The sequence below is a fragment of the Lathamus discolor genome, chromosome 4 (genome assembly GCF_037157495.1).
Source record: "Lathamus discolor isolate bLatDis1 chromosome 4, bLatDis1.hap1, whole genome shotgun sequence".
NCBI lineage: Eukaryota > Metazoa > Chordata > Aves > Psittaciformes > Psittacidae > Lathamus > Lathamus discolor.
In genome coordinates this window covers 34,046,718-34,060,975 of record NC_088887.1, presented here as the reverse complement: position 1 = coordinate 34,060,975, position 14,258 = coordinate 34,046,718, and the positions used below count along the sequence as shown (strand labels likewise).

At 38.6% G+C, this 14,258-nt stretch overlaps 1 protein-coding gene across 1 annotated transcript in view; it reads left to right on the top strand.

Annotated features, from left to right (window-relative positions):
- Positions 1-14,258, top strand: part of DSCAM (DS cell adhesion molecule) — a 181,528-nt gene that overhangs the window by 92,849 nt on the left and 74,421 nt on the right. The window contains exons 15-17 of the mRNA XM_065676987.1: positions 6,123-6,363; positions 7,868-8,014; positions 9,782-9,937. Of these exons, the coding sequence (XP_065533059.1) occupies positions 6,123-6,363; positions 7,868-8,014; positions 9,782-9,937 (544 nt within the window). The remainder of the gene's footprint in view (positions 1-6,122; positions 6,364-7,867; positions 8,015-9,781; positions 9,938-14,258) is intronic.

The following is a 14,258-nucleotide window of genomic DNA, read 5'->3' as shown; positions in this document are numbered from 1 at the left end:
CCAGAAAGCAAACCTATAACAATGGGTTGCATGAAAAAGACCATGACCAGCAGGTCATAGGAGGTGATTCTCCCCCTCTACTCTGCTCTTGTGAGACCCTACCTGGAGTAGTGCATTCAACACTGCAGCCCCTAACATAAGAGGAACGTGGACCTGCTTGAGAAAGTCCAGAGGGCCACAAAGAGAGCTGGAGCACCTCTCCTACTAAGACATGCTGAGAGAGCTGAGTTTGTTCAGTCTGGAGAAGAGAAGGCTCTTCTCTTATAGCAGCCTTCCAGTGCCTAAAGGGGGCTTGAAAGAAGTCTGGAGAGGCACTTTTTACAAGGGCATGTAGTGACAGGACAAGGGGGAACGGTTTCAAACTGAAGAAGGATTGCTTTAAATTAGACAATAGGAAAAAAAATTCACTATGTGGGTGTCTCACACTGGCACAGGTTGCCCAGAGAAGCTGTGGATTCCCCATCCCTGGTGGTGTTCAAGGTCAAGCTGGATGGGGCTTTGAGTAACCTGGTCTAGTGGAAGGTGTCCCTGTCTGTGGCAGAGTAGTTGGAACTATATGATCTTTCAGGTCCCTTCCAACTCTAACCATTTTATGATTCTTGAATTTATATCAGTGTTGGTTTTCATCAAATGGTTTCCAAAACCAAAAGGCATGTAGTCACTAGCCACAGGCTTACCTGCTGCCTGAAGTGAAACAAAACCTTCCTGAAAGGTTACTACTTGCATAGCCCTACCTTTACTAGAAGAATTATTTCCTGAATGACAATTTGCAACAGCTAATCAGCTTCTTAATCAAGAAGTCTGCTAATTAAGAAGTCACAAACCAGGAGTGAGCCTTTTGCTTCCCTTGAATTATTACATTTTTTTTCCCAGCCAGAGCAGTTTTAGTTCATTATTAAAAAAAAAAAAAAAGTACTTTAGGATGGTCCCAAAGACATAATATAGTTCAGTCCCATTCTGAATCCTGGCTTCTGGGTAGGTCCCTACGATGCACTGCTGTGTAGAAGTCACTCACTGCATAGTGCAATACAAAGTATTTAAGAATAGAGAAATAGCCATGAGATCAATCATAGAGGCAAAAAAAAGGGAAGAAATTTAACTTAGTAATAATATGGTCATTTTTATTTTGGAGGCATATGGAGTGTTGGCCATTATACAAAAGGGATTGTGTTAAGAACCATAGTTATAAAGTTGACAAACCTCGTTTAAATACACTGTCAATAACAGCAAAAGGAGAAGAGAATAGCACATCAAATATCTTTCATCTTGTATTAAGTTTTATTTCTGCAGCTTGCTACAGTCATTACTCTGCCCTTTAAATTTTCTCTTAGCCCACTTTCAGAAAATCCTAATTAAGCAAAGTTTTATAGGTCTGTGATCTATTTAATCTGATTTCTATGTGTCCACATAGAACATTGGAGTTTAGACTGGATTTTTAAGTAACACTCAGCACTGTTTAGCAGTTTAAAATTGTGCAGAGAGAATATGAATTGAACAGGAATTTTCATTTAGTAAAGAGCATAAAGATATTAATTTTTTTTATTTATTTTTTTTAGTACTTTACAAGGTAAATGAACCCATTAAATTTACGCATGGGAAATATTCCTTCCCCTCTTCATGCATACACGCTTGCACAGAACTATAAAAGGTCACACTTTACAAAAGTCATTGATACCCTATTTTACAACTCTTAGATTTTGTGACACAAGCAGTAAGATCAGGGACTGAAACTTACTTTTCACTGGTGTTCTATGACTACAGACAAGGTTAACAATTTTTTCCCATAAACACTTAGTCCCGGGCAGATGTTGCTTTACTGACTTTTCTACCAAGAATGAGTATATATACCAGAAGGTGTATATAGAAAATATGGTTTATTTGTGAAAAAAGTCTATCTGAAAATGAAACATTTAGATAGTACTAACAAGGAATATTTGAACCTTTGTGGAGCAGAACATTTCAACTTACTGTTCTGAAGTGACTTTAAGCTTGTTTTATATTGTAGAATGTTGTAAAGTGGGGGGGGGGGGGGGAAGGGGAACCAAACAAAAAAACCCCAACTTGAACTAAAACAATTATAAAGAGGTTCCATGAAGAATGCAAAATTTGCCATTTTATTCCAGTTCAAAATGAGAAAATGTATAATTGCATAATTCCCAGTGAAGAGGCTATGCTGGCTATAGTCCTGCTCTGAAAACATTACAGTGCGTGGTAAATGTTTGGTTTAGTTTTAGCATTCTGTTCCATATGTTTTACAGCATGATGTATGTGTTCCACTATATGTTCTGTATGTTTCTGTAATCTATTATCCATCAGGTTTGTGCTCACTTTTTCTTGGTATACAGTGCATGCCTGTTGGTATATAGAGTACAGGATTTAAATATATTTAAATATATTTGTATAGTGTATACAGGATCTTTAGGTGTGCTGTATTTGGCAATAGGCAGTGTATGCCATTCACAAGAAGGACTTGGGGGTGCTGGTCGATGAGAAAATGAACATGAGCCGGCTGCAGTGTGCACTCACAGCCCAGAAAGCCAAACGTATCCTGGGTTGCATCAAAAGGAGCGTGACCAGCAGGTCGAAGGGGGTGATCCTGCCCCTCTACTCTGCTCTTGTGAGACCTCACCTGGAGTATTGTGTGCAGTTCTGGTGTCCTCAACATAAAAAGGACATGGAACTGCTGGAACAAGTCCAGAGGAGGGCCACGAGGATGATCAGGGGACTGGAGCACCTCCCGTATGAAGACAGGCTGAGAAAGTTGGGGCTGTTCAGCATGGAGAAGAGAAGGCTGCGTGGAGACCTCATAGCAGCCTTCCAGTACCTGAAGGGGGCCTATAGGGATGCTGGGGAGGGACTCTTTGTCAGGGACTGTAGTGACAGGACAAGGGGTAATGGGTTAAAACTTAAACAGGGGAAGTTTAGGTTGGATATAAGGAGGAAATTCTTTCCTGTTAGGGTGGTGAGGCACTGGAATGGGTTGCCCAGGGAGGTTGTGAGTGCTCCATCCCTGGCAGTGTTCAAGGCCAGGTTGGATGAAGTCTTGGGTGGGATGGTTTAGTGTGAGGTGTCCCTGCCCATGGCAGGGGGGTTGGAACTGAATGATCTTGAGGTCCTTTCCAACCCTAACCATTCTATGATTCTATGAAAACAATAAATGCACTGCATTATGTGGTGTATGTGTTCTAAGCATGTTGCTTGTGATTTCAGTGTACAGTGTGTGTTGTGGCAACAACTTTTGCTCAAAAACCACCTGTGGTAACTCATGGGAATGTTCCAGTTGCAGCCTTTAACTAAGAGAGGCTTTAGATCTTGAGATGTGCAACCATGAGCATGTTAATGTTTGAGACAAGAAATCTCCATGTAGACTGTTGAGGATTTGACAAGCTATGATAGCATCCAACACTGATGGAAAGATCTGGTGTCCTGGTATAATTAAACTGGTGCCTCTACTCTGATACATATTTAGAAAAGAGACAGTGACCTGCCACATTGTTTGAAAGCAGTCCTCCTTGTAACACCATCTGAGTTGTCTGCTGCTTTGTCCAAACTGTTTGTCCTTTAATCAATTTGAAATATTTAGATTATATTGGCTTATTTTTTTGCCCCTTCCCATCAACACTGCCTATAAAAATACATGAGCTGTTCACAATATCATGGCTTATAACAGAATTTGAAATCCTTCAACTAATGAAACAATTCACCCTGAAATATTTAAATTATTTAAATATAGAATCATAGAATCATAGAATAGTTAGGGTTGGAAAGGACCTCAAGATCATCCAGTTCCAACCCCCCTGCCATGGACAGGGACACCTCACACTAAGCCATCCCACCCAAGACTTCATCCATCCTGGCCTTGAACACTGCCAGGGATGGAGCACTCACAACCTCGCTGGGCAACCCATTCCAGTGCCTCACCACCCTAACAGGAAAGAATTTCCTCCTTACATCCAATCTAAACTTCCCCTGTTTAAGTTTTAACCCGTTACCCCTTGTCCTGTCACTACAGTCCCTGACGAAGAGTCCCTCCCCAGCATCCCTGTAGCCCCGCTTCAGATGCTGGAAGGCTGCTATGAGGTCTCCACGTAGCCTTCTCTTCTCCATGCTGAACAGCCCCAACTTTCTCAGCCTGTCTTCATACGGGAGGTGCTCCAGTCCCCTGATCATCCTCGTGGCCCTCCTCTGGACTTTTTCCAACAGTTCCATGTCCTTTTTATGTTGAGGACACCAGAACTATGCTAAAGTTATTTTCTTCTAAAATGGAATAAAACAGCTTCACCTTATGATGATATCTGAATCGCAAACAAAAAAATAATCTGGCCTTAGTTTCCACCCCACAGTCCATCTTAAAAAAAAAGCTTTTGTAATCATTGCTTGATCATAAAGCCATCCAGAATAGTACTTGCTCTTGCAAACAAAGTGTTTTGATAATAAAAGACCTATATGTTTGTAAAGAAGTTGAGTGGTTCTTTGTTTGAGGTTTGGTTGGTTTGTTTTGTATTTTTTTACAAGAAAAAACAGAAATATCAGAGCAAGAAACAATTATACTTCTAGATTCCAAAAACAAAGTTCTAATCCCTTCAGTATGCCTTACAAGGTGCTCAAGACGTGAATCTCCTGATTTGCTCATCTACCACTGAAAGGACAGCCCCATGCTTGCAGAGAGCTTGTTAGCACCAGAGGAACTGAAGTAGTACAGCGGAAATTATATCCTTGTTTCAAGTTTTGTTTCTGTTTCTGAAGGCAGGAGCATATGAAAATAAAATTCAAAGAAAGCACTTGAAGGTATAAAATTCAATCAGTCAGATCCATCCAGTGATACATTTCAAATACAGAGAGGGTGCTGTATTTTGCAGAGCAATGTTTTGTTGATAGTGGATGAAAGGTAAATCCCACACTGGTTTTATTGGCTTCAGTGAGACTTCAGCAGAGTGGACTATAAACTCAAACAGACAGGTCCTGTGACAGAAAATAGTATTCTTCTTAAGAATGTATTCCTCAGTAGATTTAATGGGATATAGTAACAACAGAAATTGCTGCCTGTGCTTGTTTAACTCATTGCCAATAAACTACGTCACAAAGACCTTTTTCATGGGTCAGTGGAACAGATGAGCTTGTGAGCATCTGGTGGGAATTTGAAAGAAGTTTGGAGGATTTGAAAGAGCTTTTTCTCTATGGATTACAAACTGTCTTAAAATGTTTATACTAATCATACTTCATATACATAGCAAATCAGACAGGAACATTATCACATGTTGGAAATAGTCCAATAGTATTTAAATGGAATTTTAATGGGTATTTCTGTCAATAACAGGCTTTTACCTGAGTTGTCAATCCTTTACTCTAGACTATATTCTATATTGCAGAGCATAGAAATTATTTCCACTAGTCAGATACAGGAATCTTGCACTGTGACTGAGAAATACAGTGCATAATTATGGCCAAGCATTCTGTACTCTCCATGTTCTTGAATGCCAGATATTGTACACCTTGGTTTAGTAGCTATTCAGTATGCAAATCCCTGCTTTTCAATTCATTATTGCCTTCAGCACTCATTATCTAATCATCTTTCCACACTACAGAAGCATATTTCAAAGCACAGTGTAAAATTTTCCTAATGCATCTAGCTGAATAAACTTATGTGACTGCCTTGAACAGATCAATAAATGCCTTACTAAAAATTTAATGAGCAAATGGTAGGGGTTTGTAGCAAAACCACAATTCATAGTGAATGGTAAGCCTGTAATGCAAATACAGCCTTATCAACTCAACCTTGTTTGATTCACCTGATAAGAGAACAAAACATTATGAATTCAAATTATAACTCAAGAATATCCCCATATCTATTTCTACTGTGTATGAACCATTTAAAGGTCTTTCTTTTAGCACCGGAATGCACAAATTAGAACAAACTGCGCCTGAAATTTATGTATCAAGGTCAAAATTTATTACTTTATGTTCATTACTTTATGTGCAGGGAAAATTTTTGAATCATTACCCAGGAATAGACTTGTTTTCAGTAGGAAAAAAATGTTGACTTTGTATGTATTTAAAAAATTTTAAGAGGAGCAACTTTACTTTGGAGACCCTTAATGTGTAATCTTTCATTTTCAATTTAGGCTCCAAAGAAGCACTTGCAAAATGGAATTATTCGTGGATACCAGATAGGTTATCGGGAGTACAGTGCAGGTGGAAATTTCCAGTTCAATATCATCAGTATTGATACCACTGGAGACAGTGAAGTCTATACATTGAACAACCTGAAGAAATTCACCCAGTATGGCATGGTAGTCCAGGCTTGTAATCGGGCTGGAATAGGACCTTCTTCTCAGGAAATCATCACCACTACTCTTGAGGATGGTAGGCCCTTGGCGAACAGCTATCATGGGACATACTATTATTTCTTAATTTCGTTTTATCTTCTTACATTCATTGCTTGAGGAGTGATTATTATAGTGGGGATAATAGAAAACCAGACTTTACAGGCATTAGATGCAGTAGACAGCTGGGTGGGAAGAAACTGGCCAATGAGCATGTACAATTTTCACTGCAAGAGATGCAAGGTCATACAGGTATATAAATATAACTCTACTAACATAATATATCCTGCTGTGAATGATATTGACTAAGACTGCAGCTTTCATTAAGTAGCCCTTTGCATTGGTGTTTACATATTTGTAAATTTTGTGATCTCAATGTAGTTTTGAGATGCTTAGAAGTAAAACTCCGAAGGGTGAAGTGATATTGTTAATGTTGTTGGCTTTCTTTTGTTTTCAAATGAATCCACTGTGAAACCTAGAGCTCTTCTACTGCACAATCCCTTGTTTTGTCAGCCTAAAGAGAGATGTGGGGTCTTTTTTCAAGGATATTCAAACTAATGAGAGAAGTATGATTTTGATTTCAGACCAAATTCAACCTGTCTAATCCAAGGAACGATATAGGGTTTGAATTTATTTTTTTTTTTCCAAACTGCATAAAAAGCACTTCTTAAACAATGAGAGGGTGTCCTCTAGTGGAAAAAGAAAATTATTCCATATCCTAAAAGAGACCTAGTATCGCACAGGCATTTAAAAGAAAAAAAAGTCGTAAAGGATAGTGTAGGTCAGATTTTCAGCTGCTGTAAATTAGCATCAGCATACTGAAGTCAGTGACAGCTAGGAATCTGACTTTTTACACAGGAGGAATGGAGTAGGACACATCTAACATTCTCAAGAGCTACAGATTTTGAAGCATATGCTTCATGAAAGACTAGTGTTTTTCATTTACTCTAAATATTTCTAGGCCTGAACAGATCACTGCAAGGCCTCAGAAGGCAGTACACTCATACATGCATATATTTTTATTATAATAAATAGTATTTTTTCTTTTCAGAATCCTACATGTTTACTTTTCCTGGTAACAGGGGTTTTTTGGTCATTACTCAAATTTGGGCCATTCATTAACATTTTTTGCAGTATATTTAAAGAACTGCCTGCTTTCCCCTCCCACCAGTTTTAAAGGGATATTAGAATTGTCCAGAAAAATGTCAGTCTGGCTGCAAACTTTAAAAAGAACCCCATACTTAAATTGCATCCAGAATATTATGTTTATGTCAGCACTAGGACATATTTCTTTTTCAAAAGAAGCGACAAAAAGCCTATTAAAATAATAGTCAGCAAGTGGGAAAACTGTGCATCAAAAGTCATTCCAGGAAAATGGGCTGCTATTTGTAGATTGTAGCAAGAATAAAGGTTTGCATTGGTAACAGGGTATAACTGCTAATTAAGTAATGGGTGGTGGGATAGCAATGAAAATTGAAAGGGGAGCTGAAAGGGCAAGCATTGGGTTGTTAATGGAATTAAAAATGGTGAATATCTTATTCCAGTGCCCAGTTGCCCTCCAGGGAACGTCCAAGCCACTGCCACATCACCAGAAACTATCTCTATTTCTTGGTCAACGTTGGCAAAAGAAACTCTGAACGGGATTCTGCAAGGATTCAGGGTTATTTACTGGGCTAATCTCTTGGATGGAGGTGAGAGAAATCCAGCTGTTACCAAGTAAAAAGCCGTATGAGGCCTTTATATCACTTATTCTCTTTTGCGAAGGCACTGTACTTCCTTTTCTCTTTGGTTTAGAGAAAGCTTCATCCATTTGTGAAGGAAAGCATTTTCCCTAGAGCTTTAACAGAGCAGCAGGCTGCTGCTGCCTGGAGGCTCCCCTGGAGAAGGCTTCCACTGTGGGTCTGCAACACTTCATAGACCTACCATAATACCCCAAATGACCTGAACAAATTTCATTTCAGTTACAAATTCCAGCAGGTATCTTTTTATAAAGAGTGATGATATGAACCTAGAAGACACCTGCCCAAACCTGTATTTTGTTTTAATTTGGCTGGTTATCTGTTTCCTTAGCTAGTTTCCTACTTCATAGGTTATTGGTTTTTTTTTTGACAGGATGCGTTTCGTCTCCATAACTGAGGGTAAAAGAAGGAAACATTTTTGGAAAAGGCTTCGTATTTTCATGGCAGCCTCCTCTGTTATGCTTAGGTTTTTGTACTCTGAGCACAATTCCTAGGGACTCCTAAGCAGAGAATGACTGAAATGATCAAAGGAGGAGTGAAATACCTTACTAACCTGCAATTTATCACATGATGATAATTATACATATGGTACTTCCTGGTAAATTAAATATTTGTAGATTTGAGATGCACATGCCTTTATTCCCATTTGCCTTGCTGAATTTTCACAGCCTTAGGACAACCAGCTGGCCCACTTTTTTTCCTTTCATCCATCAAGATCATAGCTCACACTAATATGCCACTGTCTTGCAAATCCTGGCCTCTGTTAGTGTGGCAAGGAGAACTCAGAATGGAAATGTAACCCAGAGGCCCACTGTTAGCAGTGGTACTGTTAGGGTCGAAAATATTTGGAAATAAGCCACCAATTCATTTGTACATTTAAAAATAAAGACAAAAATTGTATGAGGAGCATACATAGAAATGTACACGTGACAGACATAAAATTATTTTTTTCAGTGCTACCTGTAGTCTTTGGGTCAGATCCTATGTGAATATAATCTGTGTATGTCCAAGCTCTTATGTGATGTCCTACAATGTGACAAAAAATGATGTTCATGCAGTGCTTAAAACTGGATTTTCTTCATCTTTTTATCTTTACTTTCTGCCCCAAATATGTTTAAAGCTTTTTTGCCATATGGGTTTTACTTCTTAGCTTGCTGAAAAAAAAAAAAAAAAGGTTCATATGAAGTGCATCATCTTTCTGCAAATAAATCTGATTTTACTGTGTTTAAATCTATTCTTAGCTGGTATTACTGCTATCAAGTGCTTTAAAGCAGCACTTATTACATATTTTAAAATAGGGGGGGAATTTTTCTTGGTTTTCCTTATGAGAAATGGTCTCTCTCAAACCCAGAAAATCTTTATGAAGATAACTGACTTTCCCATTTTTGCTTTAGGGAATGTTTTGCAATAATCTCCTCCTGTTATCTATTCTTTATGAAAATCTTATTACTTGAAGAAATTTTCAATTCTCTTCCCTGTATTAAAAAAAAATTTGCAAAAAAAGAAAAAAGGTTGAAAAGGAAAACTGAGTCTGCTTTGAACGGTAAGAAGTCAGGATGCAGAGGGATTTATTTTAATTTATTATAATTCATTGCTGGTTTATAATAATGGAACATTACTTCTCTGGTACACTTGTTAATCCCCAAGATTTCCACAGTAGGTATCAATAACTGGGAGAAGACAACTTGACGATAACTCGATTGCCTTTTCATTCTATAGAGCTAGGAGAGATAAAGAATGTCACCACTACACAGCCATCCCTAGAGCTTGATGGCCTTGAAAAATACACCAACTACAGCATTCAAGTGTTGGCTTTTACACGAGCTGGAGATGGAGTGAGAAGTGAACAAATTTTCACCCGCACTAAAGAGGATGGTAAGGAATAAAACATTTTCTATTCCCACTTCCATAAAATGTTCGTATGTCTCAGGCTCTCAAAATAGTGTAAATATTGTACAAACATGCAGAGTGAGATTTCTGTCTGGAGGTCCTGAGTTAGGAGCATATGATGCGGAAGGAGTATGGGTTCACAGCTTTGAAAACAATCTGACTGTTTCCAAGACTCCAGTTCAGGTGAGCCTGAAGTTTGTAGGCAACACTGATGCACTAATGATCTGAGCAAGTTTGAGCAGTTTTGTCGTTTTGTTGGGTTTGTTTTGTTGGGTTTTTTTCCAAATACTTTAGGATCTTATTTGAGAATTTTGAGGGGGTTTGAGTTAATTCTTTCAAAATGACTGAAAATGGAGAAAGGAGAAGAGACTATTCTGGGATGATCTTATATAACTTATATGCTTCTAAGATTTTTTTCAGAATAGATATATAGAAAAAACCCATCCAAACAGCTGTTCCCTTAAAAGCAAATTGTAGAACAAAAATTTCTTGTCTCTGTTCATAGACCAGAGCATGGAGAATTTGAGTCCTAATGCTGAAAGTTTAAGAAAGTTTTAATCACACACACACACAAGTTTTCATAATCACGTTCTTGTAACTTTAACTCTGAAAGTCACTTCAGGTTGCCTCAGTAGGATGCCACATACTGATCTATTTCTCAAGGACTAGAATTTCAAATTCAGGGGGAATTTTGTCCCTAATCTGTTTAGTGCCTTGAAAACTCCATGAGTTGTATAAATATATCCTTAGATCCCTAAACAGTTTTGAATATCTGGATCAAGAATTATTTGGCAGAAAAAAAAAAGCAGTCCTAGCAAATTTACCTGAATAATATTAGATTGGTATATTCTCCTGTGAGTTATGTAATGTTTTTTTTAAGAAAATTAGTCAATGGATTTTTATGATCCAGTTTACAGGTCATTCATGAATGTGTAAATATATTTGTCAAATTTTTTATCTGTAATGAGATTTACAAAAGTGCCAACTGAATAGGTTGAGTAAATTAACTGACTTGAGGAATGTTTGGTGGTTCTTTTCTAATAAAATATAAAAATCCTTTATAAATTTTATTTATTTTTTCCAATAAAATATTAAGGGGTTCTTTCTAAAATTTACATACATTGTAAGGTCACATGGACCCAACTGTAGCTGTGTCTAGGTGATGCAGTATAAATGAAAATTGGATTACTCTTTTTTCTAAAATTTTCCCTTACATTATCAAAATGAGTTATTTTTCCTTGTTCTATTTTCATGTGCATAATACTTTCTATTACTTTGGTTAAAGTTGAATTAATGGCAAAAAAAGCAAGAGGATGTCATGTAGCTGAGAAATATGAGGAAATCTGGGCATATAGCAATGCTATAGTAGGTCGTCTTCCTGGTCTTGCTGAGATCCTGCATCAAATTGCAATAGTGGCTCTGTTTAAAGCTGTCTCAAGGTACTGCACTTCATCTGAAACTGTCAAGGACAATTTGCTCAGCTATAGACTTGCGTGTCTTATATGCTGAATGCTATTTCATTCTGCTCCCACCCTGAAGTCCTTTAAAATCTTCTTTGGAGCACCTGACACAAATGCTCTTGAGACTTCCGTTGCTTGGATGTAGGTGGTTTTATTTCGAAGAATAAACTAAGAAATAAGAGAACTGTGAGATCACCTTTTGCATTTTTAAGTTACTTTTTGCCAAATAGATTCCAGTATGGCAACTTTTCCCTGAATGCTCTCTGAACACAAAGGTTCTCACCCTGGGGCCTTGGGACTAAGACTTAAGCTGCCAGCAGCCAGGGGGGATCGTCCTACACTGTCCCAGGAACTCAGGGACATGCTGGTCTTGGGGAGATACAGTTTGTGTCAGAAGACTCCTGAGGACAACAAGTATGTGCTTGATGGTCTATGCCTTTGAGAAATATTGGAGCCTGCTGCCCTATGTGTCAGATCAGCCAGTCAGTCCAATGTCAGTGGACAATAAGGAGCATTCTGCCAGATAATAAAAATAAAAACAACCTGGGCCTAAACATCCTTAAGGCTGAGGAAGGTATATGGCATCGAACATGTGCCTTATTCTTGGAATGGACATTTAATCTGTAATTTTATACGGGAAAGTCTCATGCAGAGAATTATTTAGTAGGACTATTTTCAACACACCTAAAAGATCCTGCCCTAAATTTAGTTTGAACTCTCTCTCAGCATGTGAAATAAAAGTAATTGCAATCTTACCAGGGCTTAGATCTGGAAACCTTTTATCTGGTCCCAGACCTTCTCTGGCTAAAATTATGACACGAGGCATTCCACCCTTCTCAATAAAATCAGTAAATCTGAGATATTTTTAACTGGTGCCAGGCCCTCTACACTGTTATTACCAAGAGGCCATAGCACACCATTAATTCTTTTTTCTTCTTTCATTTCTTTTGCATTAGGGGAAACTTTTCTTTGTAAAATCAATGGTGCAGCATGTTCCACTGCTGCTGTGGAAAGGCAGATTGTGACTTCCTGTGACTTCTCTGTTGGTGTTCAGCTAGAAACATCCAGCCGAAATGCCTTTAGCAGGCTTGAAATCTCCAATGTGGCAAAATAAAAGTGACCCAGGGAGTGAAGCAGTCAGCCTGGATAAAATTAGTTGATGCTTTGATTTCATGTAATGTTTGATACTGATTTTAGACACCAGAGGTCAGACACTGCTGCTGATCAGCTTGGGAAATGGGAACAGCTCTAGCAAATAATAGGAAATGAGCTTTCAATGTGATCATATTTATGGGTTTTGTCTAGCATTTTTTTCCCTCATTAGCCTTCAGAAAAAAAACCCTCCTCTTCCTGAAGTTCCTCCTGACAGAAAAATAAGCCGAGCAGAAATGTCTATTTTTCAAGAATTCATTGTGGTTTTGTCCCCTACTTTTTCCATTTACAGTTTCTAATAAGCTGCTTGTCCTCTTCACCTGAAGACTTAATTTACTAAATCATTAAAAATTTAAGTAGTCCTTCAAAATCTCTTCCTCACTGAGTTCAAAGTACAGTTTTGAAAGCTACTCCATTTTGTAGCAACGAGGAGAGGTGGCGGTGTGTGACAAATTCCCTCTCTTTCTACACTGCAAATGCAATATGAGAAACCTACAGCTGAGACAATGAATGTGCTCCTCATGCAAGGCTGACATACAATGCAGCAAGTCAGCTGGCAGCAGCACCTCTGACCTTGGGCAAAACTGGCCAGCAGAAGACATAGCCCCTTCCTAGGGAAAGTTTCCTGCAACTGGGAATTTGACCTGGTACGGCTGCTTTTTGCTGAGTGTCAGGCAGAGGTTGCTTCTGGGGTTTCTTGTGACACAGGAGGATGCAAGTTTTTTAATCTTGTCAGTTTCTTTTATGAAAATGCATTTTTATGCACAGAAAGCTGATTGTATATCACAGAAGACTACTTAGTGCAGCAGGGCTGTCCTTCCAGCTCTCCTCTGCCAGAGACGTTGGCGTTCAGAGCAAAGGGAGGCTGCAGCAAGGGAGCAGCAGGGAACTAGCTGCAGGGAGGAAAGAGAAATAACACTAAAGTCCTTTGCCAGCCTCACTGTAAGATTCTGCCTGAATCCAGAAAGATTTTCCTCCTCTTTTTAATCAATCTGGACACCAAGCATCCTGGCAATTGGCATGAGAGAGGTGGATATGCAGATACATCCATCTGACAAAGCTTTATTCTAAAATGAATAAGCATAAATCCAATCAAGTGCATGTTCAGTGCTCTTTGGAGCAGAGCTCTTCTTGGGCTCATTCAGCAGATGAGAATGGCTGTGAGCTCATCACCTGGGTGCTATGATAGAAAATTACCGTTAATGACTCCTTAATGCATTTTTTTCTATTGTCAGAGATCTCTAATTTTATCTTTTTTGACTAACAAAATAGCAACTGTTCCACTTGTGAAATTGTCAGCATTTGAGAGAAATGGTGTGAGTTCTGAGTGAATGAGGGGTGGACAGTATATGTGAATGTATTTTGGCAAGCACATGTTTAAATTGTAGGTGGGATATCTATTTGAACAAAGGCACTACCAGCAGCAGTCAGGAGTTTATTTTATTTTGTTTTTCATAAATGTAACAGTCAGTAGGATAGTCCTGTGAAGTGCAGAATTAAATACATGCAAGGTTCAGTTTTCTGATATATGGGTGATATCGCTCTTAAAAGTGCCGTACTCTGTGCATTTGCCTCCCTGCTGTTCAGCACTGTGAAGAAAAATGGTGATAATCTCTCTGCTTATGAAAAGGGGAATGAGAAAGTTCCTGGAGCTCCTCCCTATTATCTGGCACATCTAAATGCTGTTTCCCGGA